The 25,926-nt window shown below is 51.0% G+C and overlaps 1 protein-coding gene across 2 annotated transcripts in view; it reads left to right on the top strand.

The window, feature by feature from the left end:
- DOCK1 (dedicator of cytokinesis 1) overlaps positions 1-25,926 on the top strand; it is a 546,616-nt gene that overhangs the window by 507,482 nt on the left and 13,208 nt on the right. For both annotated transcript variants that reach the window (XM_043475106.1, XM_043475105.1), the window contains exons 43-49: positions 900-984; positions 4,082-4,168; positions 6,999-7,175; positions 8,111-8,194; positions 13,992-14,129; positions 21,421-21,566; positions 25,493-25,691. In XM_043475106.1, the coding sequence (XP_043331041.1) occupies positions 900-984; positions 4,082-4,168; positions 6,999-7,175; positions 8,111-8,194; positions 13,992-14,129; positions 21,421-21,566; positions 25,493-25,691 (916 nt within the window). The remainder of the gene's footprint in view (positions 1-899; positions 985-4,081; positions 4,169-6,998; positions 7,176-8,110; positions 8,195-13,991; positions 14,130-21,420; positions 21,567-25,492; positions 25,692-25,926) is intronic.

Genomic DNA, 25,926 nt, shown 5'->3' with positions numbered 1-25,926 from the left:
CACTTGATCCTTGTTCACTGAAAAAAAGTAACCTCTTTGATGGCCAAATAATGCACAGGATATGCTGTTTTACATCCTACAGTTTGGCAGGTTGGGTTCTTCTGCAAAATTCACTACCATTTCTTTAACCATTCCTCAGCAAACGTGGGAAATAAACCAGGACTTGGTTTATTGAGGAATGATATCTTTCATAAGGCTTAGATTTTTAAGTTTTGCGACATTTTTTTTTTTCTCAGAGAGAGGCATTAAGTCATAGTGAACCGTGGACACGCTCCTGTATTTCCCTTTGATGAGAATGCCTACCTGTGTTTCAGAGCAGGCAAATGAGTAAGCCTCCCAGCCTGCTTCTGGGGTGTGTGTGAAATCCACCCCCTCCCAAGGGAGAAAGGCAAACTGTCCATCCATGTCTGCCACCCTCGGTGGTTGCAGAAGGTGCCTTTTATAGATCTGCAGTTAAAATATACAAAACCTTTAAAACATAATCAAGATGCATTCTTAGAAGTTTAATAAACTTGTTAAAGTATTTAATACATTAATTATTGACGCATGAATTAAAACTTGCAAATAACAAACACATGAATGAAGAACAAAGGCTTTCCTCCCCTCTCTCCTTTGCCTCACCTTTTCTCGGTTTTCGCCCATTTCACTCTTACTCAGCATCTCCTTTCCCCTGAGCGTTGGCAGGGACAGAGACGAGGCAAAGAAGCCAAGGTAATTTTTCCAGCTGCCAGCGTCTCTCCTGTGAGGCTGGTGGGGAGCAACAGCCCAGCTGCTGCTGTAGGTCAAGGTTGAGGTGTTTAAGGGATGCAATGACATGTAGGGAGACCAGATCCCGAGGCTAAAAGCAAATCGGCTGCTTCTCCGGTGAAATAGCTAATGATTTCTCTGTCTCTGCACAGTTTCTACAGAGTCAATGAGGTCCAGCGATTTGAATATTCTCGTCCAATCCGCAAGGGAGAGAAAAACCCAGACAACGAATTTGCGGTAAAACAACAAAAACTGCCTCCCTCCCCCCAACCTCATGCCACCACTCACAAACCTGCCCGTCAAAAAACCCATGTCCTCAGAGATCCCACAATGCAGGGTTTGATGCCCGTGTGCGTTATGTGCAGAGATCCTGACATACGACCCCTCCAGATTCAGTGAAATGATGACCATTGCACAGATGATGTCACCAAGGTCCCTGTGATGCTGTGAGAAGGTGACAGTGCTTTGAGAGTCTTTCTCTGTTCAGAGCACACTCGCCTCCCCCCCGCGTGGACCTGAGCCTCCCTTTCGGCTCTGAGTCCTGGAGCAGGTGCTGGCGCCTCTGTCATGAAGAAGTTCACGGAGGCGCTGTGTGCTTATGTGGCTTTCTGCTGTTCGGGCATGCAGCCTGGAGGAGGGTTGTGCTCACTCAGCAGTGCCCAGCCTGACTTCACTCTGGCGCTACATGCCGGAGCAGGGTGCCCCCAGGCAACTGAGCAAAGGCCCGGGCAGTTCTCACGGCGTGGGCCGTCCTGAGCCTCGAGGGATGTTTAACAGCATCCTCAGCTTCCACCCACGGGATGCCGGGTACAGTCTCCCAGGTGTGACAGTCCATCACAAATGTTTCCACATGCTGCTGAACGTCTGTGCCTTGTTAAAAACACTGCATTAGAGACCTGGAAATATTAATACAGGTTCTTGCAGCCTTTTAAAAAAATATAGGCACAGGGACCTCTCTAGAAGTCCAGTGGTTAAAACTCTGGACACCCCCCAATGCGGGAGACATGGGGATCCATCCCTGATCAGGGAACTAAGATCCTGCATGCTACCCAATGCAGCCTAAAAAACAAACAAACCAAAAATAAATAAATACAAATCAAATATATGCACAGCCAGTTTAATGGATTCCATCTTGAAAAGGCATGAAATAAAACATTATTTGTTTGTTTTAAATGTTATTATTTCTCTCTCCTCCTGCCCTGAGAAACCTCCTCTGGAGATCCCTAGATTGGCCGACATTTCAAGGCAGCCTTAGCTTTGAGGACCCCTGGCAAGCACCTTGCCTGCAGGTATCTGGGGATGCAGGAGGGCAAAGCTGAACTAGTGCCTTCCTGCTGACCCAAAGGGCAGCTCAGAGCACTGTCAGCAAAGCTTCTACCACGTTCCCCGTTTCCTGTGGTCTTTCCATCCTCAGGGCCACACCTGTGGGCCTCCAGCCACAACTCCTGAAAGGCCCTTTCCTTCCCCAGCCCAGCCTCCTGTGTGTCAGCCAGGAGCCCAGAGTCGGGAAATTCTGAGGCACCCCCCCAGTGTCAACACTGGTTGTTTCAAACCCAGTTAGTCCCCTCTTTCTTGGTTGCTGTGGCTTCCTGCTCCTGTTTGGTGATGGGTTTCACTGTGGCATCGTCTGTGATGGGGAGAGGGACAGGTCCGCTCCCATTCCCCCAGGCCAGGGCCAGGCTTTACGGAAATCTCTGCTCTGATCATCTCGGCAGTAACTCGATCCATGATGTAGCATCCTCCAGGCAGAATGTACGGGTCCTCCTTGAATTTCCCTCACGCCTCTCACATCTCACAGCCATGTAGGTTTTTCATACTGTGAAGGAAGAGACACAAGGAGGTCAGGCAAATTGCCGACGAGCGTGCAGCCGTTGGGGCAGAGCTAAGAATAACTGCGGCTCCTGACGCTGGAGCTGCACTAAGCCTTAGAGCCAGGCTTTTTCTAAATGGCCCTGAAATCCTGTAATGGCCCCATTAGGTTCTCTCACACGCAGATGAGGCTTTCAGAAGCCACGGGGTTTAGTCCTTCACGGGCCTGACAAAGCTCCTGGCTTCCAGATAAGCACTGGGGTTTGGTGGCCACAGGAAGCCAGGCTGGGGCCCGAGGCGGGGAAGCCTATGTACTGCCCTGCCAGGCCAGCCCGGGGGCTCAGAGCAGCTCAGCGCCTCCAAACCTGGCCAGGGGGTGACGTTCTGGAACCCAGGGCCAGGGAAGAGGAGGAGGAAGGAGTCAGTGTGGAGCCTGAAGGCCCCTAGGAGGGTGCTGGCTTCGGGCGTTAGGGAGGAGAATAGTGAGCTGTGGCTGCAGGCAGCTCCGAACCTGCAGACTGCTGTCTCCAGACCGGTGCCTGACCGCCAGCCCCTGGGGGCAGTAGGAGCCTGTGTCCCTGGGCCCCCCGCCGGGGCCTACCCTTTCCCCTCCTCTGCAGTCTGAGGTTTGGGGAGAATGCTTTTCAAGTTCCAACCCAGTTTTCTGGAAATGCTGCCATTCCTTTATGCCATCTCTGTGTATCTGGACCCCTATGGACAGACTCAGTGATTCTCTATTACCGGTTTTGCCGGTAAAGGCCGCCACCAGCTCGACATCCTGCAGCAGTGGAGTTCAGGGCAGCCACGGGACAGAGGTGAAATTATGTGTATCAGCTTACACAGTCTCCCTCAATCTGAGATGTGCCATTTCAGGAAGTGTGTGCAAGTTTGTGTGTGTGTATGCTCCATTGTAGCCGACTCTGTGATCCCGTGGACTGTAACCCTCCAGGCTCCTCTGTCCATGGGATTTTCCTGGCAAGAATACTGGACTGGGTTACCATTTCCTTCTCCATCATCTCTGGGTACTGGGTGATTTTTCTGCCTTCTATTTCCATATCTTTATTTTCTGATGTAAGCATATGTTATACAAAAAAAAAAAAAAATCATTAAAATGCTGACTGATTTTATTAGAATGTGGAAGGTCACGTTTACGAAGCCCAGTCTTCCTCAATGGATTTACATCCTCAAGTTTCTTTTGAACACTAAATAAGGCTAGTGTTAAACTCATCAGAGCCTTTCCAAAAATCTGCTCACTCAGAGGGAACCTCCCCTCTGAGTTGGATGCAGATAATTCTTCCTGACTCATCTGTTATATTTTTCTTTTCCAAATACCGGGGAAGTGGGCGCCACTGGCCAGGTAACAGGTGTCGTGTGTGATGATCTGGCTTCAGCAGAGCATGAGGTGTACCCTGGATGGCTGGTGACCTTGCCTCCCAGAGCCTAGCAGATCCCCCTGAGGGCAGAAGCTGTCAGCCGCCTGCAACATCCTTCTTCTAACTGCCTTGGGTCTGTGTTCCCTTTGCAGAATATGTGGATCGAGAGGACCATATATACCACTGCGTATAAACTGCCTGGCATTCTGAGGTGGTTTGAGGTCAAGTCTGTTTTCATGGTAAGCACCCCCTGCAGAAGGACTGCCTGTCACCCCTCTGCTACGGTCTGACCCAGCCTGTTCCCCGGGCCTGTCACCTGCTCACCTGGCCAGCACACACCCTGCAGACCCCACGTCAGGCTTAACCCAGAATCTCTCTCCCTGCCCACAAATACTGCAGTGGAAATGCTGTAATCACAGCCACCTCTAATGTAGAAGAATACCAAAGAATTAAGATTTCATCTCTTCTTAGAAAATATTTAAACACAGCCCTCACTGTGCTGTTTTGACAGTTCTTTCTGCTCACAAAAGGAAAAGTTTAAGACAAATTCCAGTTCATATACACGTTTTAAGATCTTTCTTCCTGATGGTTTTATTGTCATTTACATGACAAACAACTTGATTAATAGTACTTGCTCATTTCAAATAAAAATGGCTTAAGAATATACCCCCCCACCCACACTTTTTAAAGAAAGAATGACTCTCATCTCATTAGCTAAATGTTGCTATTGGACAGTTTTAATGACAGGAACCCGAGTTGGGCCAGAGATTCTTGTTGAATGTATAGCAGCAGCGCCATAATGACAACTGTCGGCATAAAAAGATCCAGTTAGAATACATATGCTTTGTCCTGTGTCTCAATGCCTTGGGTGTTTACCTGGCAGGATCTTACCCAGAGGGGTGGTTCTCACCATTCTGTTTACCATGAGGCCCCTTGGATGCTCCTGATTCATCCTAAGACATTTTGGCTGCACCCTCTCTTCCCAGCCTTGCTTCCACTCTTGACCTTCGCCCTCACCAGCTGAGCTCTGGGCCTCTGGCTGAGTGTGCCTGTGGTCAGCCACTTCCCCTTCCCCAAACCCCAGCGCCCTCTCCCCCTGCTCTGAAGCCCACCCAAGGGCTATGTGCCCCCATAGCCGCCTGACAGGCCCTGAGCTGGGGAAGGCTCGGGAGACGCGTGGCAGGTGGCAAAAATGCAAGCCTTCACTGGCACCGTTTGGAGCTGGTGATGGACGTGGGTGGGAGACGGACCAGGAGGACTTTCCGTAAACAGGCACAATCCTATCTTCCTAATGAGCCTCTGCCCCTGAGCTGTTTGTAATCGGGGATTCTGGGAGCCAGCCAGGGTGTGCGAGGAAGGCGCTTAACAGCTCGAGGTGGAGAGGGGCAATCCCTGATTTTCAGGATGTGGTTCTGCCGTGGGCTGTGTTGGCCCTTTTTTTAGTGAACTTAGAGGGCTGGAAGCTGAATAATCCCCGGATGGCATGACTGAAATAATCCTACTGTCAATACCACGGGCCCCTCTTGCCGTGTGTCTGCCTCCCAGCCCAGACCAGTATGGGATACGGTGTGGGCAGCGGCTGACCCTCTTGGTTTGATGAATCTAGGACACCTTTCTTGAGGCCAGCGGAGTCCGCCACAGGGAGTCAGCAGTCAGTCAGGAGGGAATTCTGCCCTGGAGAGTCCATGTGGCAGAGTTATGTGCACGGGAGGGTGTGTTCCAGGGTGCGACCGGGCCAGGTGTCGGGCTATGACACCAGTCCTGGGATACGTGTTGTCTGGGGTGCACGCAGGGCCAGGGGCACCCACCCTCACCGGCTGGCACAGGGTCGGCCTCCTCTCTGAATGTCACCGCCCCTCCATCAGGTCATGGGCAGGCTCCTTGACAAGCCGGAGCTTCCTGCCCAGCAGCTGAGGGAGTCGTTCTGGGAGCTGGCCGCAAGCAGAACTGTCTGTTCTCTGAGCGTCTCTGCACCTCCATCTCCCCCTCTGCCTCTCAAGACAGCCCCCAGGGGCTGGAGCAAGAAGAAAACAGGCGGCTCTGCTTTGCCATTTGCTAAAGACACCCTCGGGTCCCTGGCACAGGCGGGAGGACCCAGCACACTGGCCTTGGGGAGGGCAAGGACCACCTTATCTTGTGTTGAGGTCACCCCTGGACGTGGCTCCGGGGCCTAACCTTGGGTCCGTTGGAGGGAGACAAGGCGTGAAGATGTTGTTATTGTTTTAAACCCAATCACATTCTCCTGGCGGTTAGAGCTGAGCCAGAGAGAAGGGTGGGACTGGGCTTCATGGAGCCCCGCGGGGCCCCCAGAGAAAGAAGGGCCTTGGCAGTGTGGGCAGAGGTGGACTGCCCTGCCTCCCGCCCTGAAGGTCCTGCTGGCCGGCGGCAGGTTTTGCAAGGGAGGCCTGTGAGGTCCAACTGAAGTGGTGCCTCAGGGCCGGGGAAGATCTTTTGTTCCTGGAGGGCAAGTGATCTCAGGTGGAGACCATGGTGGGACCTCTCCACCCCACCCCCCCACTTCTCTGACCAAGCAGGTCCAGGGGGGCTTGCAAAGCGCCCAGACCTCCTGCCTCAGGGACAGGACAGATTGCCCCAAATTCCTCAAAACAAGCAGCAGACAAGACCATGGCTAAAAGCCCTCATCTGTGAAGCAGATCAGTTGTATTCAAGCACCACTCGGGGCTGTGTTTTCCTGGGATGACCATACGTGTACGCACATGCATGCCTGCACACACATGTATACAGATGAGCGTGGGCACACACATGCACCCCAGGACTAGGTGGCCTTGCATTGTGCCTTTGGACTCTGCACGTGGGGACCGGGTCAGTGGAACCGTATAAAGACGCTCACACGCCAGGCTCCTCTTGTTGGGTGAGGAGAGACCTTGCCCTGAAGATCCACTGGAAGGAAACGTACACAGGAAGTAGGAAGCCCGGGCCACAGTCTGGATGCCCGACCTCTGGCGAGGAGCTGGGGGCGCGGGGCGGGGCGGGGCGGGGCGGGGCTGGGCAGGGCGCGGCGCAGTGTGGCCGCCAGCCCGAGTCATCTCCGTCCTCCCCCTTCCGCAGGTGGAGATCAGCCCCCTGGAGAACGCCATCGAGACCATGCAGCTGACCAACGACAAGATCAACAGCATGGTGCAGCAGCACCTGGACGACCCCAGCCTCCCCATCAACCCGCTCTCCATGCTCCTGAACGGCATCGTGGACCCCGCCGTCATGGGGGGCTTTGCCAATTACGAGAAGGCACGTGACACGCCGGCTTCTCGCTGCAGCCCCGCCCCCGGGACATGCTAGCTCCAAGCCCCGCCTCCAAGCCCAGAGACCTCGCGGGGCTCGCGGAAGTGGGCCAAACCCCGCCCACTCCCGGGGGCAGGCTGGCCTGGACATTGTCCCCGCTCCCCTACTGGGCTGTGCTGACGGAGAGTGACCCTCCTGACTGTCCAGAGACCTGGGGTTATCAAAGACCAAAATATACAGCTGTAGTGGAAGACAATGGCATTAGAATATTTAGAATAGCTGGGGGACTGGTGCGGTGGGGACAGCCAGCTGATCTCCCTGGAAAAATATCTCAGTAAGAGGGAGCCGAAGTTGAAGGTCATGGGCTGGGGGTCTAGACACAGGGGTCCGCCTGATTTTGTACATGGAGTTTGCAGCCGTGATGTGGCCGTGGCCATCTGCTTCTCGGTGTCCGAGGCTGTCCAAATACAACAGCAGCAGAGTTGAGGCTCTTCACAGAGAGAGTTTGCTAGCCCCTCTGGTCTAGATGAAGGGGAAACCGAGGCAGGAAGGGCGCTGCCCGAAGGTGGGCCGTGAGGGGACAGAGAGGTGATGCTGCGTCTCAGCCATCCTCAGGTACAGAGCAGGCTCTGGTGACAGTCACGACCCGGGAGCAGCTGGGGATGCCACCCATGACCTGAGCTGGGGGATCAGCAGCGACCTTGCTGGGCTCTGTGGACGGGGTCTCCGCAGTGAGTGAACAGAGTCCTTTGGCTGTATTGACCTTCCCGAGATGTTTGGTAGAGAAGACCCCACCTGGGGGCCGTGAGCCTGGTTACGGCAGGGCTGAGGGTCTGCGTTCCACACGGCTCTCTCGCTGGGCCTGGGGAACTCCAGATGTGCCAAACTGCCTGCTGCTGGGACATGTTGGTGGGCTCAGCCCCTCTCTCTGTTCCCACCAGGCCTTCTTCACAGAGCGGTACCTACAGGAGCACCCCGAGGCCCACGAAAAGATCGAGAAGCTCAAGGACCTGATTGCTTGGCAGGTAAACATCTCTCGGCAGCTGCAGGGTCGGGTGGGGAAAGCTGAGCCTGGCACCAGATCCCCTTGGGCCTCCTTAGCACTCCTGCCAGCTGCCACGGAGTGCACACCACTGTGTTTGTACCGGATAAACCCACCGGCCACCGCTGCGATTAACTGGACTCCTGGCCGTTGTCATGAATATGAACACCTAGAACGTTCGCTTTTGCAAATGAGCCGGGTCTGTTTACTCCCCTCGGTTGGTGTATTGCCCACTGGGAAATCTTTGGTATCAACAGAACAGAATGTTGGGGGCAAGGTCGGGGGATGACTCCCAGAGGTCATGGCCCTAGCCTGTCTCAGGCGGGTGGTATGGCAGCTGGGTGTGGGGAACCACTAAGTGCCCACCTTCCTGTCCTCTCCGCCAGTGGTCAGGGTTGGGGGGAGTGTCCCAGATGTAATTCTGCATATTCTTGGGCTTTTCTCCTTGTGCTCCTGAGGGCTCTTGGTGCTTCCTTCAAGGGACGTGGTCTGGAAAGGCTGGGAATCTCTGGAGGGTGTCCTGGGCTCCATGGGACATTCCTGGCTCGTGAGTCTGAGCTTCTGGAGTCTTTGTGAGCCCAGTGTAGTGGGAATGTCCAGACCCGGCTCCTGTGGGAGCTCTGCCCACCTGCTCTGGACTTCAGGCAGCTGACTCCTTTCAGTTCAGTTCAGTTCAGTCACTCAGTCATGTCTGATTCTTTGTGACCCCATGGACTTCAGCATGCCAGGCCTCCCTGTCCATCACCAACTCCCGGAGCGTACTCAAACTCATGTCCATCGAGTCAGTGATGCCATCCAACCATCTCACCCTCTGTCGTCCCCTTCTCCTCCTGCCTTCAATCTTGCCCAGCATCAGCTGGCTCTTTAGGCTTCCTTTTCTCCCATGGGAGGCAAGGAGGGCACTGCTGATCTGTGCCCCGTGTGCCAGGCTGAGGGCAGGGAGCTGAGGGAGCTGGAGACCAGGGTTACCCTGTGCCTGGGTTGCACCATCCCACCACAGCCCGGGCATCCCAGCTCTTCCTCCTGATGAGCGCTCTGTGGGCACCAGCTCCTGGCCTCCCTGGAGCCGCACTGTCCTGGCTTGTCCACCATCAGCACGTGGGTTACGGGACCTGTTAGGGCAGAGCGGGCCTGGGTTTCGGTTTCAAGCCAAGTTACAAGTCCTTATTTTACATATATAATATATGTATGTATATTGTGTGATAAAGTGTATATAACATACAATTGGCCACCGTAATCATTTCTAAGTGTACATTTCAGTGTCATCAAATCCATTCACTTCATTGTGCCAACGATTACCACCATCGTCTCCAGAACTTTCTCATCCTGCAGAACTACTCAGCACCCAATAAACAATAATTCCCCATGCTCCCCACCCCTGGAAACAACCACCCTGCTTTCTGTCTCTATGCATTTGATTATTCTGTGCACTCCTGCTAAGTCACTTCAGTTGTGTTCGACCCTTTGCAACCCCATGGACTGTAGCCTGCCAGGCTCCTCTGTCCATGGGATTCTCCAGGCGGGACTACTGGAGTGGGTTGCCATTTCATCCTCCAGGGGATCTTCCCAACCAGGGATCAAATCCTCAACTCTTATTTTGATTATTCTAGGGACTTCATGTGAGTAGAATCTTATATTGTTTGTCCTTTTGTGACTGGCTTATTCCACTTGGCATAGGTCTTCCAGGTTCACCCATATTGTAACATGTCAGAATCTCGTTCCTTTTTAAGGCTGAATAATATTCCACTGTCTGTATAGACCACGTGTTACTTATCTGTTCATTCATTGGTGGGTGCTTGGGTTGCTCCCATCTTTGCTGTTGTGAACAGTGTTTTTATGAGCACAGGTTTACAAAAACCTGCTCTGTTTCCAGCTTTCACTTCCTTAGGGTGTATACCCAGCAATGGGATTGTTGGATCAGGTGATGAGTCTATTTTTAAATTTTTGAGGAAGCCGCATATTGTTTTCCACAGCAGCTGCACCGTTTTCCATTCCCACCGCCTGTCAGGCACAATGGTTCCAATTTCCCCACATCCTCATCAACGTTTATGTCCTGGTTTTCTTTTTGTTTGTTTTATAACAACCATCCTAATGGGTGTGACCTAGGCATTTGATGTCAATTTGGCCTTGCAATTCTTCTCTGGTAAGACACCTTGAGAGCTGAATTTAAGGGAACTTTTTACACGATGGTTTCTTTGGACAGGATACAAGCTTTGTGTAGGCAGTCTCCATCTCTAACTAAGAAAAAGATGGAGAGGGTTTATGGGTCTGAATGATTCCATTTTAGATGTTGAGGGAACCAAAAGGTACAAAATTCAAAACTCTACTGAAGGCTGTAAAACCATTGCTACACAAAAACTAGTTTGGTCTACAAAAAGTTATATTGATTTTTTTTTTTTCCTGTAAGCTTTTACAGCAAATTGGATTTTAAGAGTTTCAGGCCCTACAGAGGAAAGTAATTTGTTCCCCAGAGAGAACTTTATGTCAGCACTATGTCATCACCCCTAATAACTATATTAAAGGATGAATTTTAAAGCAGTTCACAGGAAAGTTGAAAAAAAAAATCTGTTTTCTGCCACTTCATTAAATCAAAGAGTGATGAAAAATACATATTCAAAACATTACCTGTGATCTTGCTTTCATTTGCTGATGTTTTGAAAATCCATATTTTAATATCAGTAATTGAGTCATATGGTCAGTAACAGAGAGAAGTTTGGGGTTACTGGGATGCTTTCTTCTGGTTTTGTTAATTTGTTTGATTTGTTTTTCTTCCCTGAAGCTCCATTAGGGCAAAGCGAGGTTTTCCTCCTGGGAATCCCAAGGATTCCTGGGCAGAGTTTCCATCCCTGACGTACACTCAGCTTATCTCAGTGCCTAAAATCGTTTGCGAAGGCTGGTTATTAAGTTCCAGGCAGCTCCCGGCTCTGCTGTTGCCTCTGCTGGAGCAGAGGGTGCTGAGCCCCTTGCAGGCAGGAGTTGGGGTCCGTCAGGGGCCGGTTGCATGCGTGAGGCTCTTCAAGTTTGCAGCTGACACCAGGTCGGCCGCGAGCGCCAGCCCCTTCCTCAAAGGCACAGTTCCATCTTTCTGCAGACACAGCTGTCTCACTGAGCCTCCCTGCTGTGGGTCTGACGATGAATCCATGTAGGCTCAGATGAGCCCGCTGAGGTGCCTGCATATGCCTCTTCTGAAATGCACAGACAGGAAAGCCTAGACCGTCTCACCGTCCCCAGCTAATGACAGGCCTTTCTGAGGTCACCGGGGGTGGTGCTCCTGGAGCATTTCACGCTGCTTCTAAATGCTCTGTGCCACCAGCAGGCCGTGAATCTGTGTAGGAGACACACAGGAGCAGATTTCACATATAGCTCCCTATTTTGAGAGCCGGCCATGTGCTCACTTTGAACAACTCAACATGTGACTTTGCTGGGCTTTCCAGGTGGCTCAGTGGTAAAGAATCCACCTGCCAACACATAAGACACAGGTTCGATCCCTGGTTGGGGAAGATCCCCTGGAGAAGGAGAGGGCTACCCACTGCAGTAGTCTTGCCTGGGAAATGTGAGGAGCCTGGCAGGCTAGTCTGTGGGGTCGCACAGATTCGGACACAACTGAGCATGCACCTGAGGACACGTGTGGCTTTGGGGACGTCCTCCTCCCCCTCTGGGCTCTAGGAAATTCTTTAGATGCTCTGATTCCTGGGACCCGCTCTAGACCAGATCAGGACTGTGGGTTCAGGAATCTGCCTGAGAGATGCTGATGCTCCGCATGCCGGAGTCCAAAGACCATTCCAGGCCTCAGTCCATGGCTGCCATTTGTGTGCTAAGCACCACGTATGTGTTTGCACAGAGCATCTCTTTATTCATAGCCTCAGTCCAGCCCCAAGCGGATGTAGAACAAGGGCCCCATCCCACCCTGCTTGTAGAAAGGTGTAACTGACCAAGGTCGGGGACCAGTTGAAAGGGTCAGTTTCACCTGCCAAATCGCCCGTCATTCAGTCCCAAGCCCTGAACCAAAAGGTCCTCACTTTAGTCCATCAAGTAGCTTCTTTGATGTCAAGCATCTGGCCGATTAAGAGTTTTGGCAAACCAACAAAAAAAATCACAGAAATGACTCGGCTTCATTTTGCACGTTTGAGAAAGGTCCATTCTGCAGCAGGACGCCTTCAGTGTCTGCAGTGGCTGGGCTGTCACCTTGAGACCGCACCCCATCCTTGCTGCACCCCTATTCATGTCCAGGGTAGACAGGACACATTCCCCGTCCCACCGCAGGTTGTCCCCAGCCTGCCGTTGCCGACCCCCAGGAATCAAAAAGATTTCTGTGAGCGTCTTCTCCTGCTGAACCTGAATAAGTTGCAGCTAGTCCCTGGAGGCTGCCATCTGTGAGAGTAACATGCATGGGAAAGTAAAAGGTCCCATCTCGTTTGAAATCTTAGCTGCACACTGTCCTCCTGGTGATAACGGCCGGGAAGGGATGCCTGGAGTTTACCTTGGGTGTAGACTCGGCTGTCAGCCGAACACACTTTGTGCCAGTGCAGCCCGAGAGGAGGCTGAGGGGTTCACACCCAGGGGGAGGGCTCACTTACCCCGTCCTCTCCCCGCGCACCACAAGAGGCTCCAGCTGCTTGCTATAAATGGCAGCCAAATACATTTTGTGCGTTGATTCATCCTGATAAGATTTCTTGAATTTGTTCACATGAAATTCAATTGTGGACTTATTATCCTTCTTACTAATAAATCTGCTCATGTACGTTCGTGTTCTGTCATATTAAGAAAATCTGTTTTTAATCAGTATTTTGATTTAATTATAAATTATTAAGAGGCAGCCTCTTAGCTTAATTGCACTGGAGAGCATGTACCTCCCAGTCGGAGCCTTGGGGGACGCAGAAGCTGGGGGAAGAAAGGAGCCTTCCTGACACCCACCCCCAACGGCAGGGACTCTGGAGGGTCTCTGGGGCCGGGGAATAAAAATGTCTCTACGACACGTTTAAAGGTCAGCTACGTCTCCATGATCCGATGTGAAGCGTTGGCGTGGATATTTGTGACAGCAATGTTGGCAGAGAGGTGATTATTTTTAGTTTTAAGGAGGGATAAATTTGGTTTTCCTTTCCAAATAAGAATACCCTTCAGGACTATAGATCACATCTAATTCGGTTTTTACATTTTGGAATAGAGCTCTCAATTGCCTGTAGAGGCAATATTCTTAGCGAAAGAATCTTTGCACTGTGACATGGCCCTTTGCACGTAGATCAAGTTATGGCTGTGTGTGCGTGCTAAGTCACCGCGGTCAAGTCCGATTCTCTGCGACCCCGTGGACTATAGCCCGCCAGGCTCCTCTGTCCACGGGGATTCTCCAGGCAAGAATACTGGAGTGGGTTACAGAGGCAATATTCTTAACAGAGGAATCTTGGCACTGTGACATGGCCCTTTGCGAGTACATCAAGTTACAGCCAAACAAATCCAAAATGCGGTTCTTCTCAAATTCAAGTGGAAAGCACAGGCCCGTCTCTTCTGGGGTTGATGGTCAAATGCAAGTCAGGCAAAGCAATGACACAGCCGTGCACTGCACACCACACTAGACGTGTCCGATTTAAGACACAAATGCGTTTCATTTACACATTTTGGTCTGGGAGAGTAGCATGCCTGGCGATGAATTTAATCAGCTGATTTGATTGGAAAACCAAAACAGATGCATTTTGCACATGGCTTGACACTTTCTGCTGGGTGTACATTGCTGCCTCGAGACCATCAAGCAGGAGATAAGGAATGTCAACCGGTATGTTTTTCAGATTCCGTTTTTGGCTGAAGGGATCAGGATTCATGGAGACAAAGTCACAGAAGCACTGAGGCCGTTTCACGAGAGAATGGAGGCCTGTTTCAGACAGCTAAAGGAGAAAGTGGAGAAGCAGTACGGCGTCCGCACCATGGTGAGTGGCCGGGGTCGGGGGCACGCCTCTTCATCAGGCCGTCTGACCGTGACGGCCCCCCAGAGCAGAGTACCCGAGTCCTGCCCGTGATGCCCACTTAGGGAGTGGGCCAAGGCACCTCTGCCCCTTCCTTAGGTCCTCTGCCAGCGAATCTAGTCACCTCCTTTCAGTAACTGGAAATGTCTGGGTGAGCAAGCTTGAGTAAATGTGCTTGATCACCAAATACCCTGCCCACGGCTGTGAACGCAATCTCCCCTTAGAGTCATGGAGCCACAGAAAAATCTCATCCACCCGCAGGCCTCGGGCTGGTTCATGGAAACCCTACTTCCAATCCCACAGCACAGGCAGAGTGTTAAACCACACACAGGATAACAGCAGTCGTGATGTCCCGTAGCTGAGATGGAGACTGTGCCCACACCAAGGTCAGAGTCGTTGCGGGGAGGAGCAGTGCGCTGAGGCCTGAAACTGACCTCCTGGAGGAAGTGGCCATCGATCTAGGTCAAGGAGGAAGTGGCCATCGATCTAGGTCAAGGAGGAAGTGGCCATCGATCTAGGTCAAGGATAAGCTGCAGGAGGTGGGCAGGACTCTGCCCAGAGAGAGGACTCACTCAGCAAAGGCTGGTGGCAGGAATCTGAATGGCAAGCCAGGGGCTGGTGCAGACACAGCCATGCCTTGGGCAGAAGACAATTCGTAGGGCAGACTCAGAAAGATACCCGGCCTCACAGAGCCTGGACTGCTGGGAGACTCTGTTCTGGGGTGAAGGGCAGACTGGGCTTTTACTAAGAGTTTGTGTAAGGTTTCTGAGCCAGGGCTAACATCAAGAGCATCATAAAAGAGTGGCTGGTAATTTTTTTATATATTGTATGCGTCTTTTTTGGTTTTGGGTTTTTGTTGTGTTTTTTTTTCTTTTAATGTTGGAGAATGACTGATTATCAATGTTGTGATAGTTTCAAGTATCTGACTGTTTGCAACCCCATGGACTGTAGCCCTCCAGGCTCCTCTGTCCATGAAATTTTCCAGGCAAGAATACTAGAGCCGGTTGTCATTTCCTTCTCAAGGGAATCTTCCCCACCCAGGGATCGAACCCTCATCTCTTACGTCTCCTGCATTGGCAGGCAGGTTCTTTACCAGCTGAGTCACCAGGAAAGCCCAGTTTCAGATGCACAGCAGACATACACATACATGTGTCCATTCTGCCCCAAACTCCGCTCCCATCCAGGCTGCCACGTAACATTGAGCAGAGTTTCCATCCTTACTGATGCAGAGTACCTGCTGGTTTAAGGCTTGTGGTGGGCTTGAGACAGTCTTCGTGATCTGGGTCTTAGCATCTCTGGGGGCAGGGCCAGGCACCACACCTCAGAGTGCTCCCTTGGTGTGCAGTTCAGAGCATCACTTCCATCCTTACTCAGGCTCTCTGGGAATCTTGGTGCGTCCTAGCCTTGACTGTGGGCTTGGGAGGTGTCTGGCTGAGCAGATGGTCCCCTTTCTCCACTGTTCAGAGGTGAGCATCAGTGTGGCAAAAAGAGGGAGTGAGACCTCTTCTGGTCTCCTGGAATCCCATGCCCGCTGGCATGGATGGGGTGTCTGCGAGCAGGTCTAACAGGTTATTCTGCAAAGGGAAGGCAGGCTGAAGCCGTTACCCCAATGCTCAGGACCCAGGGCCCTCTACCCCCTAAAGAACCACGTGTCCAACCAGGCATGCCATTCTGGCTTCATGTTTAGCCCAGCTCCATCTGTCTGCCATTCTCGAAAGTTCTCTGCTGCTCTCTGTTGAACTGACTTTTTCTTTTTCCACACATCTGTCTCACATAGCAAACGCTAACTTACCATGCTTACCGTGAGCCTGGGACCTTTCTGAGTTTTTCGTTTTGCAAGTAGGAACTGCAGCCTGAGGAAGGAGGCGCTGTGGACATTTTGAGGTGGGGGAACCCACCTCTTTTAGAGGCGAGGAACCTGAGAAGGTCCCCTAGCCTGAGGCCTCACGCTCATCAGTGGCAAAGCTCTTCTCTTGCCCTTGTGGTTGGAGACAAGTCGGGAGCAGGACTCCTCCCGAGATGGGTTGCACTCCCCCAACACTGCACCAAGCCCTGCCGGCCATGCCCAGGCCCAGTGCCTCCAAGGCCGGGACCTAGTGCCCATCAGATGAGGTGTCTGTGGCCTTGGCCAGAGCAGAGCATGAGCTGAGAGTCACTCAGCTGCCAGGCTGTGGTCCAAAGACCCAGCAGGCGGGAATCCGAGATTGCCCGCCCCACAGGAGCGGCTCCAGATGAATAGGCTTAGGAATCAGGGTGCTCTCCTGCCCGGCCGCCGCAGAGGACCCTTCATGCAAGTCAGAGTCCTCTAGCTGCGCTTGATCACTTTGGAGCTTGCAACTCATTACAATCAGCATCGAGTGGCTGGAAGAGTCTCAGAGTGCATCACGGTGCACCTCTTTCAAAGTCTGACGCCACTTTTAATTCTTTCTAAGAAATAAACACTTTTGCAAGCTCCGTGTTCTCTTTCTAAGTGAAACGCTTCCTCTTTGATCAATCATTTCCTGTATATTTCAAAATGACAGAAATCTGTCTGGCTCATCAGAACATCCTTCATATCCCTGTCTTCTGCTGTGATTCATTATTTCGGTGCAGTCTTGCTCTTGAGCACGGGGGCGGGGGGTGGGCAGGAAGGCGGGCTGTCATGTGGGCGACGGTCTGCCATCCTTAGCTGGCAATAAGCCATTTGCACCACACCCTGAAACGGCATCTTCTCCACCAAAGTCCTACTGCTTCGTAGGGCAGCCAGAGCATCTTGGGAATGCCATCAGGAACAGAATTAAGTAAGGGTGCATTTCCCACCCGTGGTGCCTTGTCCCCCGGAGCTGCCTTCCTGAGTCCCCCTTTCATCCTGGGACCCCCCAAAGGCAGGTTCTACAGCCAGCCTCCCTTGAGCAGACAAGAAGCCTGATACCCTGTCATTCTCTGAAAAATGTGGTGATAAAATGCAGTCTGGAATGAAGCTTTCCCTTCTTATCTACTTTGAGAACTTTCAAGCATCTCAGAATACTTTAAAAAGCAATATACTATCATCCAGTTTAAAAAAAAGATGGATTTAAAAATAAAAACCCCATAGAAAGGACATAAACCATTTTGTCAATTTTTCTAAGCCAGCCTAAGCCGTAGAAAGGGAAGACGTGGATGCCCTCTGACTCCTAATCCATGAGCGGCTCCATCAGACCCCAGTCCAGCCCGCTCAGTTTTGGCTCCATCCTGCCAGCCCTGGGCTCTGAGGAGCCGCCTCTTCCCAAAGGAAAGCACGGGCCCCCCAGCTCCTCCTGCTGCTTGAGGAGGCATGCAGAGCCCAGGGCCCCCAGAGTGGAGGCCACGAGCCTCAGTCACATTCAGCCTTGGCCCCGTGCCTTCACTGGCCCTTGGCCATACAAGAGGTATCTGCACAGGCTCCTGAAAGAGGGTTCTGAGTTTGTCCTCCAGTCCTTCCTTCTCTGGTTCGTTCAAGTCTGATGAGAACAGGGAGCCTCCGGTGGCCCTGCCCTTTCTCCACGGTCATCCTCGATCGCTTTCTGCATCACCTGGTTGCGGCCCTGAGCTCAGACCCACCCGTCCACCTGCCTCTGGGCCCCTCCACCCCTGTGCCCAGAGGAGCCCACGCAGTCCACCCGTCTGCTCCCCGGGCTGGTCCTGCTCCACCACCATCAGCAGACAAGACGCCAGGAGCCGCTGTTCATCCTTCTTGAGTCCTCGCCATGGTGTCCACAGACGGTGCTGCGGCTCACCCGTCACCATGCCTCCAGGACTTTCCCCCTCCAGCCCTCCCTCGGGGCTTCCCAGGAGGCTCGGCAGGAAAGAGTCTGCCAGTGCGGGAGTGGAGGAGACACGGGTTCAATCCCTGGGTTGGGAAGATCCCCTGGAGGAGCAAATGACAACCCCCTCCAATCATCTTGCCTGGAAAATTCCATGGACAGAGGAGCCTGGCGGGCTATAATAGTCCATGGGGCCAAAAAGAGCTGGACACATCTGAATGACTAAACACTACTAAACAACTAAAAGCCAAGAGGGCCCCCTCCACCTTTGCCAGGGAGACTTGTTCCAGTGGTTTTCTTGCTAGGATCCGTGGAACCCTGGGGTTCCTCAGAGGCCGCTAAGTGGGGTGTTCATTGGGAGGGTAAGCTGATAACCCCCACCTCCAGAAAGAAGTTCCCCTTGCCCTCTTCTATATTCTGGAGTTCGACAGAATATTCCAACCAAGAGAAGAGTGGCTGATAAGGCTTGGAGGGCAGTCAAGGTGCCAGGCTCTGGGCAGTGACCCTGAGGCTGCGGGTCCTAGGGTACCCCACCTCTCCCCCTCCCAGCTGGCCCCACGCCCTCCCTCCTAACCCACCCCAGACCCCCCTCCCAGGGGCCAGCCTGTCATCCCAGTGGGTTTCCAGCCCACAGCTGCCCTTTGTGCCGCATTTGGAAAGGGACGTTTCTAGAAGATTGTGGAACGGGCATGCGTCTCACCATACCCCCATGAAGCCCCATCACCATGGTTAAACTCAGTGAAACCAGCCATCCCCAGGACACCATGGGCAGTTCGCACCCGCGGTGGGCGTAGGTGGGGCCTTCCGGATCAGCCTGGAGATGAGGATGGTGACCGCGTGCATCCCGGGACAAGCGGGCGTGCCCCCGTGAGGGGCTGGAGCGCGTCTGTGCTTCGTGTCTGTAACGCGAGAAGGGCGCTGGAGGCTGCCATTCATGCAGCTGCCCTGCCTGTCACCTGCATCTTTGCAGGGCATCCTCGCCAGCCTCTCAAGGTGGACTATCCCCTGTGTGCTCAGGAGGAAGCTAAGTGCCCGAGCGGTTCCTTGTTTTATGCGAGGTCACGCAGTCCGTGCCAGGACCAGCATTCCCACCTGGTGGTCTCCCTGCCCCCCAGCTCGTTGCCTGTCCTGCTGCAGGGACACAGATGTGCCCTCTCTCACAAAGTCCTAGCACTGGAGCTACGCGGTAAGGACTGGGAGGCCCTGATGGCTTCAGATGAAAAACCAGAAGTCCTGGCTGCTCGATTCCTAGAGGCTCTGCCGGTCAAGAAGGGCCTGCGAGGTGAATGGCCCAGGAGGAGGGCCCAGGGCCACTCGCAGTGGGTGCTCTGCTGACACAAGACCACCAGTGGCTTCTGGCCCTCCCCGGCCAGAGCCCCCTCCTGCCATCCCCTTTGCTTCATCCTTCCGAGTCCTCCCACCCATGTTCATGCATCCTGACCCAGATGCAAGGCTGCCTGTCATCGCCAGCCCTGTGTGGTTGGGGGCAGGACGTTCGCAGCTACTTGGGCCTTCCCAAGAGCTGGACGAGGGCAGCCTGTGGCCATCTGCGCCTCCTGGCCCACGGCCAGCTCCTCTGGTGTGCCCACTCCCTTGACCCTGGCTGCTGTGAAGATCATTCCATCGGAGAAGTGGATACATTGTACAACTAAGTGACAAAGACACTTTGTACAACAGGAGGGCTACAGCCAGTGTTTTATAATCACCAGAAATGGAACATAACCTTAAAGGCTGAGAATCAGATACTGTGGACTTTGAGTCTCTAGAAGCATTTTTACAATTTAGGCAAATCTGCAAGTCGCCATTTCCTTTTAATTGGCCTTGTAAAAGCCAGTTCAGGGCAAAGGCTGTCTCCCTGGAGTTGGGCAATGGCATGGTCATCGGTGCTAAAGTTAAGGCTGACCAGACCCTCGGTGCTGGCAGATTGCAGCTGCATGTTGAGCCACTGTCAGCCTGACGTCTGTTTTGTAAATAAAGTTTTATTGGAACACAGCCGTACTTATTTACTTCTGTATTGTGTATAGCTGTTTTCATGCTTGGGACAGAGACCTTACGGCCCGCAGTCTGAAGTATTTGTCATTTTCCTCTTTGCAGAAAACGTTTACCAGCTCCTGCTTTAAAGTGTTCTGTTGCAATTTTGAACCTTTTACTGTTTTTTACAAGCTTATTTCATTGAAGAATAGTTGATTTACAGTGTCGTGTTGAATGCCTCTGGACAGCACAGTGATTCAGTTACACATATATATATTTTCCATATTCTTTTCCATTAGGATTTATCACAGGGTGTTGAATACAGTTCCCTGTACTGTACAGTTTATCCATTTCGTGTGTAATAGTCTGCATCTGCTAATCCCAGACTCCCAATCCCCTCCCCCCCCCCCCGAACCCACGTCCCCCTTGGCAACCGCAAGTCTGCTGAGCCTTTTACTATTGAAGAGATAATGTATGGATCAAATAGTATTTCATGGGCAAAACATAGTTAAGAAAGAGGCCCTCTTATCAGGGGTGATATATAATCTGTAATCAACCCTGGTCCCAAGCAGGTCTTCTATTGGAGATGGGCTGAATGAACGCCAGCTTTGGTAGCGTGGGGTTGGGGCTGAGGGAGGTTGAGCCACACAGTGAGGGAATGCCCTACAGAAATCTGATTTCCACATCCTGGGGGCTAAAAAAAAAAGTTTCGGCACCAGCTGCTGTCCCAGCTGTGCCAACATCTGGCTTGAGGGGCAGGTACACAGGCATTTTGTAGCTAATTAGGTGTTGACATGTGCTGAATTTCAGTGACACTTATTTTGTTAATATACAGTCGTATGACAAACAGAGGGTGGAAAACTCTATCCAGAGACTGTTTTTCTCTAGAATGCATCACTGGTCCACTTCCTGGTGAGAAGGAGGAGCTTTAGCATCTCCAGCCATGGATCCAGCTAACCTACTGTACCAGTCACTGGCGGGGAAGGAAACACGCCTTTAATTAAGCAGCAGGAGCATCTCATTTTAGTCTAGAGAAGTTCAATCCCTGTGTCTCCATGTATTTTGGTGATCTGCTCGGTTTGTTAGCATGCAGAGATATACACAGTTCATCTAAACATCTTGCAAAGTCCTTAAGTCACATTCTAGGTGTTTTCTGTAAATTACAATTCCTGGTCGATCAGTGCATTGTACTGACTTTGGAGCACGGTGAGGCATTGTGGTCTTGGTAAAGAAAACTGCATTTTAAATTTAAAAAAAAAAGAAAAGAAAACCAGCAAGAAAGTTCTTTCTGGTATTTTTCACAGTATCAAATCATATTTCAAAAAATCTCCAGATAACCATGGTTTTCACCTTCAGCTCTGGACAAGAACATGAACTGTTCATGAAAGTGTGGATAACTTTGGTATAGACTCCAGGCTGTTAAGACCACTCATTCCGAGGTGTCTGACCATGCCAGCCTGGATATCTTTTGGCATGGACATCAAGCAAGTCTCTCTCTTTGTCTCCCCTCCACCCCAACCCAGCCCTCAAGTCTGGACGACAGAAGAGGCAGCCGCCCCCGGTCCATGGTCCGATCCTTCACCATGCCTTCCTCGTCCCGGCCTCTGTCCGTGGCTTCTGTCTCCTCCCTCTCGTCCGACAGCACCCCTTCCAGGCCTGGCTCAGATGGGTGAGTCTGGCTCAGCAGTGGGGAGGGGAGGGGAGGGCTGGGGGGGTGGCGAGGAGCTCTCCAGGGTCCCGGGTTTCTTTCATCAGTTGAGAGGATTTCTGAAACTCAGAACTCCCTTTGAAACGGAGATCATCCAAGACTTTACAACCATGGTGCCACTAAGACTTGTAGGGTCTTAGGAACTTTCGAGAACAATCTCTCGCTTTGGGCTCCACTTCCATCAAACTATAAAATCTCAGTGGGTATCCAGTCCTTGTCAACAAGTCCTGGAATGATAAACTGCCTTCCTTGCCGGCAGGGTGCTTTTTTCAGCCCTTGCTCACTTCCCAGGTGTCACACCAGGGCAGGCCTGTCAAACTTCCCTGAAAGCTGGCGGGGCCACTTTCCTCTTATCCCACATTACAGGGGCAGGATCTTTTTTGAGACCCAGTGTTGCTCTTGAGCACTGGATGGCACAAGCCCCTAAGAAGGGAACAAGAATGGAACAGACGAGTAAAAGTTTTGTTGCACTCCCACTGCATCTTCTGCAAAGACAGCCTCGATGTTGACGTTTTTGTGTATTGAGTGAGTAGCCTACATGTAAAGCTTGTTCTGATTATACAGAAAGAAAAAAACATCACATGCAGTTTAAACATCCGAGAACTTCTAATTGGTTTACTGTCGAGTCTGCACAGCTGTGTGTTTGTCCAAGGCCATTTGATTTACAATCCATCATCTTATCAAACCCGCAGGCTCCTGGCCCCTGCGACCCGCAGACACAGACTCCCAGAGCACCCCAAGAGACAGCTCCAACCCCAGTGCCCTTTGCAGCCGATAGCTCGCATGCCCAAGGGAGGAGAGAAAACTGTTCCCATGTTTTTTTTTTTTTTCCTAACAGTAGTTTTTGTCAGTGTCTGCTACTTAAGGGCAAATCCATATGGAAATTCTCAATTTAGAGGTATTTAAATCAAGTGTGCTTGTCACTTAGAGCAAGATTGCTAAAGAAACTTAATTCAACTTCTCCCCAAGTAAATCCCCAGGCTAGTTATGAAAAGGGTTTTATATATCCAGGAACGTAGGGGTGAGAGCAAAGAGTGAGCTAGAGGTTTTAGATGGAAGATTTCCATCCTGCACATGTAACTACATGAGGGGAAATCATTGTCTTCTCCCCTGGAGCCATATTTGTTTAACCTTAAACTAGAAGGCATCTTTATTAGAGCCCAGATTTTTGTTCATTTGCAGGGTTATCACCCTTAGCTACCTAACTAATGTGGAAGAGGTGAGACTTGGTCTCAGATGGCACTGGTGATGTGCAGAATAAAGTTCATCCTGTTGGCAGTTGCCTCTCATCATGTGAAACATTTACAGCTCAGCCTCTTCTTTGGTTCTTTGTGTACTTGTCTGGATTTCATAGCACAGGTTTCACCCCGAGCTAAAAGATGTCCATTAATCCTTTATTTCCCTACATTAATTGTCTCAAGTTCTGTAAAACCTAGAATAAAATCATGAAGGATTTTTTTTATTGTTGTTTATAAGAGATGTAATATTTAACACCTAATGGATGTTGATTTATTGCTAATTGCATATCCAGATGTCCCGAAATGCCTTCATAATCAAAGTCAACACTGGTGTATTTCATCAATCATCTTCAAGTTTTTATTATGAAAAAGTTTCACGGGGAACAAAATAGCATAATGAGGCCCTGTGCCCATCGCCTGTGAGCCAACTTCAACAGTGATCACCTCCCAGCCTATCTTCTTTCAGTCTGTATTCCACCCTCTCACTCCTCCATATTATATATGAAACAAGTCTCAGGCATCATATGATTTCATCTGTAAATGTTTCAGTGTGGATTTCTAAATGGTAGGAACTTAGAAAAAGAAAACAAAAACTCCCTTTAGCACAGGTGAAAAATGAACAGTCATTCCATACCATCATCAGATATTGGTTTTAATTTTCAGCTGGGTCATAAATGCCTTTTTTTTTTTCTTTTTAGTTTATTTGAAACTGATAAGACTCCCACTTTGGAGTGGGCTGCCATACCTCTTTGCATACATGCTAAATCGCTTCAGTTGTGTCTGACTCTTTGCAACCCTGTGGACTGTAGTTCATCAGGCTCCTCTGTCCATGGGGTTTTCTAGGCAGGAATACTGGAGTGGGTTGCCGTGCCCTCCTCCAGGGGATCTTCCCGACCCAGGGACCAAACCCGAGTCTCTCACGTCTCCTACATTTCCAGGTGGGTTCTTTACCACCAGCACCACCTGGGAAGCCCTGCCGTATCTCTTTAGTTCTCTTTTAATCAATAGATTTCCTCCTTCCACTCTCTTCTTTTCGTTTCTCTTCCTTGTAATTTATTTGTTGAAAACTCCAGGTTGCTGCTGGTGCAATCCAGATTTTTCTGACTGCATCCCCGACAGTGTTATTGACTGTGTCTCCCTGTCCCTCCTATTTCCTGCAGGTTGGTGGTCCCATCTAGAGACTTGTGCAGATTCAGGCTTGATTTGGGGGCAGGATGACTTCATAGGTTCTTCCATTCAGAAGGACATTGTGCCTGACTCTCTCTCTTGCAGTGATGTTAGCAGCTATTGATAATCAATGCCTGCATTCAATAGCATTACAGTTCAAATCCCGCTGCCCATCCAGTTTTTTCCCTTTTTTAACAAAAAGAGGGAGGTGTGATTCTTGCCCTCAGCGACCAGCATCTTCCCGGATTTGAAACGTGCTTCTCTGAGTGACCCAGCTCAGCCTGGACGCCCGTGGTACTGCCCTCATGTTAGGGAGCCAAGCTGCTGGGTGGCCTTCGATTAGAGCAGTGCCTTAGTTCTGCGTGTCCTGTTCACAGGTAAATTTGAAAGAAACCACATCTAGGATGGAAATGCAACCAGCTTTCTGAGTTGCCTTCTCTTACAGTCATTCTCCCCTTGAGGAAACCGATTTACTCTCCGGCTGTTTCGGGAAGCCAGGCTTGGAAGGTCGCAGTGAGGACTGGGTGCTCTCATAGGCTGGCTTGGGAACCTGGCCTCTTATCCCACATTATGGGGGCTGGAGTTTGCCCTCCCAAGGGGCTGGGGGACTGCCTGAGCAGCTTGAAGGCAGGGAGCTTCCTTGAACCCTCTCAGCTGACCATTTTGCTTCTTTTTAACCATATGAGATTTTGCTTCTCTTTAACCATATGAGATGTGGACCACACTTTAAAAAACACTCGAATCAGAAATCACAGTATGTGCTGTTTCTCCTATAGGACTGTATGACGCACTTCTTTGAAGAGATCACATCTCTTTTTAAATACCATTTTCATTTCATTCTGTGAATGGGGACGTCCAGTCCACGGTGCTCAGAGGCTGTGGACCCTCACCAGTAGGTGGCAGAGCTGAGACCCAAATCCTCCTTCTCAAACTCAGTTCTTGGCTGAAAATCTCAGGGCGACTCCACATCCTTAGGAGCTGGAGTTGGCTTCTTTCTCAGAGGCTTTCGAGTGGAAGCTCCCTGTGTACCAATACAGATGTCTCTTTGCATCAGCACCTGCCTATTTATCCTCTTCACTTTCATAAATATTTCAGTGTGAATCTCTAAAAAGTGAGAACTTCCTTTTGGAAATAGACCTCAAATACCATCCTCCGGCCGTAAATCAACAATAATCCCTGAATATCATCATCCCATAATCCAATCAGGCGTTACATTTTCCCGTATTGTCCTATAAGTGTTCTGTTTTTTTCCCCCAGTTTGTTTTTATCGAGATGCAAGACCATCACCATGGCAATCAATAATAAGTATCTTAGGTGGCCCTTGAGCTCCCTTTCAAAATTATTTCTTTCCTTGTAAAGTTGGGTGGTTCCCAGACAGCACCTGATTCATTGTGAGTGACTTTACATGGATCCGCAGGGCAGAAAGCAGTGGTTTCTCCTAGAAAGACATCAATTGAAAAAAAAAAAAAACGTTTTCTTTAGGTTCGCTCTGGAACCCCTCCTGCCAAAGAAAATGCACTCCCGGTCCCAGGACAAGCTGGACAAGGACGACCCCGACAAAGAGAAGAAGGACAAGAAGAAGGAAAAAAGGAACAGCAAGCATCAAGAGATATTCGATAAAGAATTTAAACCCACCGACATTCCCCTGCAGCAATCTGAGGCTGTCATCCTTTCAGAAACGGTAATTTCACAGGGAGCTCTCGGTAGCTGCCGCGGGGGGCCTGTCTTTGCTCCACATTTTGCCAAGGGGTCTGTCCATCAGATTTCACTGAATGGGCTGTGAATAGTCATTTGAGAATCCAGGGTCTCTCGCATCCCTGCCCTTGTGTAACCGATGCTCCAGCAGACCAACGTCTCCCTGGAGGATGCTGGTCTTTCCCTCCATCCCCCCATCCCCCAGGGGTCGGGGGAGGGGG

Source organism: Cervus canadensis, chromosome 8 (genome assembly GCF_019320065.1).
Source record: "Cervus canadensis isolate Bull #8, Minnesota chromosome 8, ASM1932006v1, whole genome shotgun sequence".
In the NCBI taxonomy this organism is placed as follows: domain Eukaryota; kingdom Metazoa; phylum Chordata; class Mammalia; order Artiodactyla; family Cervidae; genus Cervus; species Cervus canadensis.
Note: the sequence above shows the minus strand (reverse complement) of the source record. Positions and strands in the feature narration are given on the sequence as shown.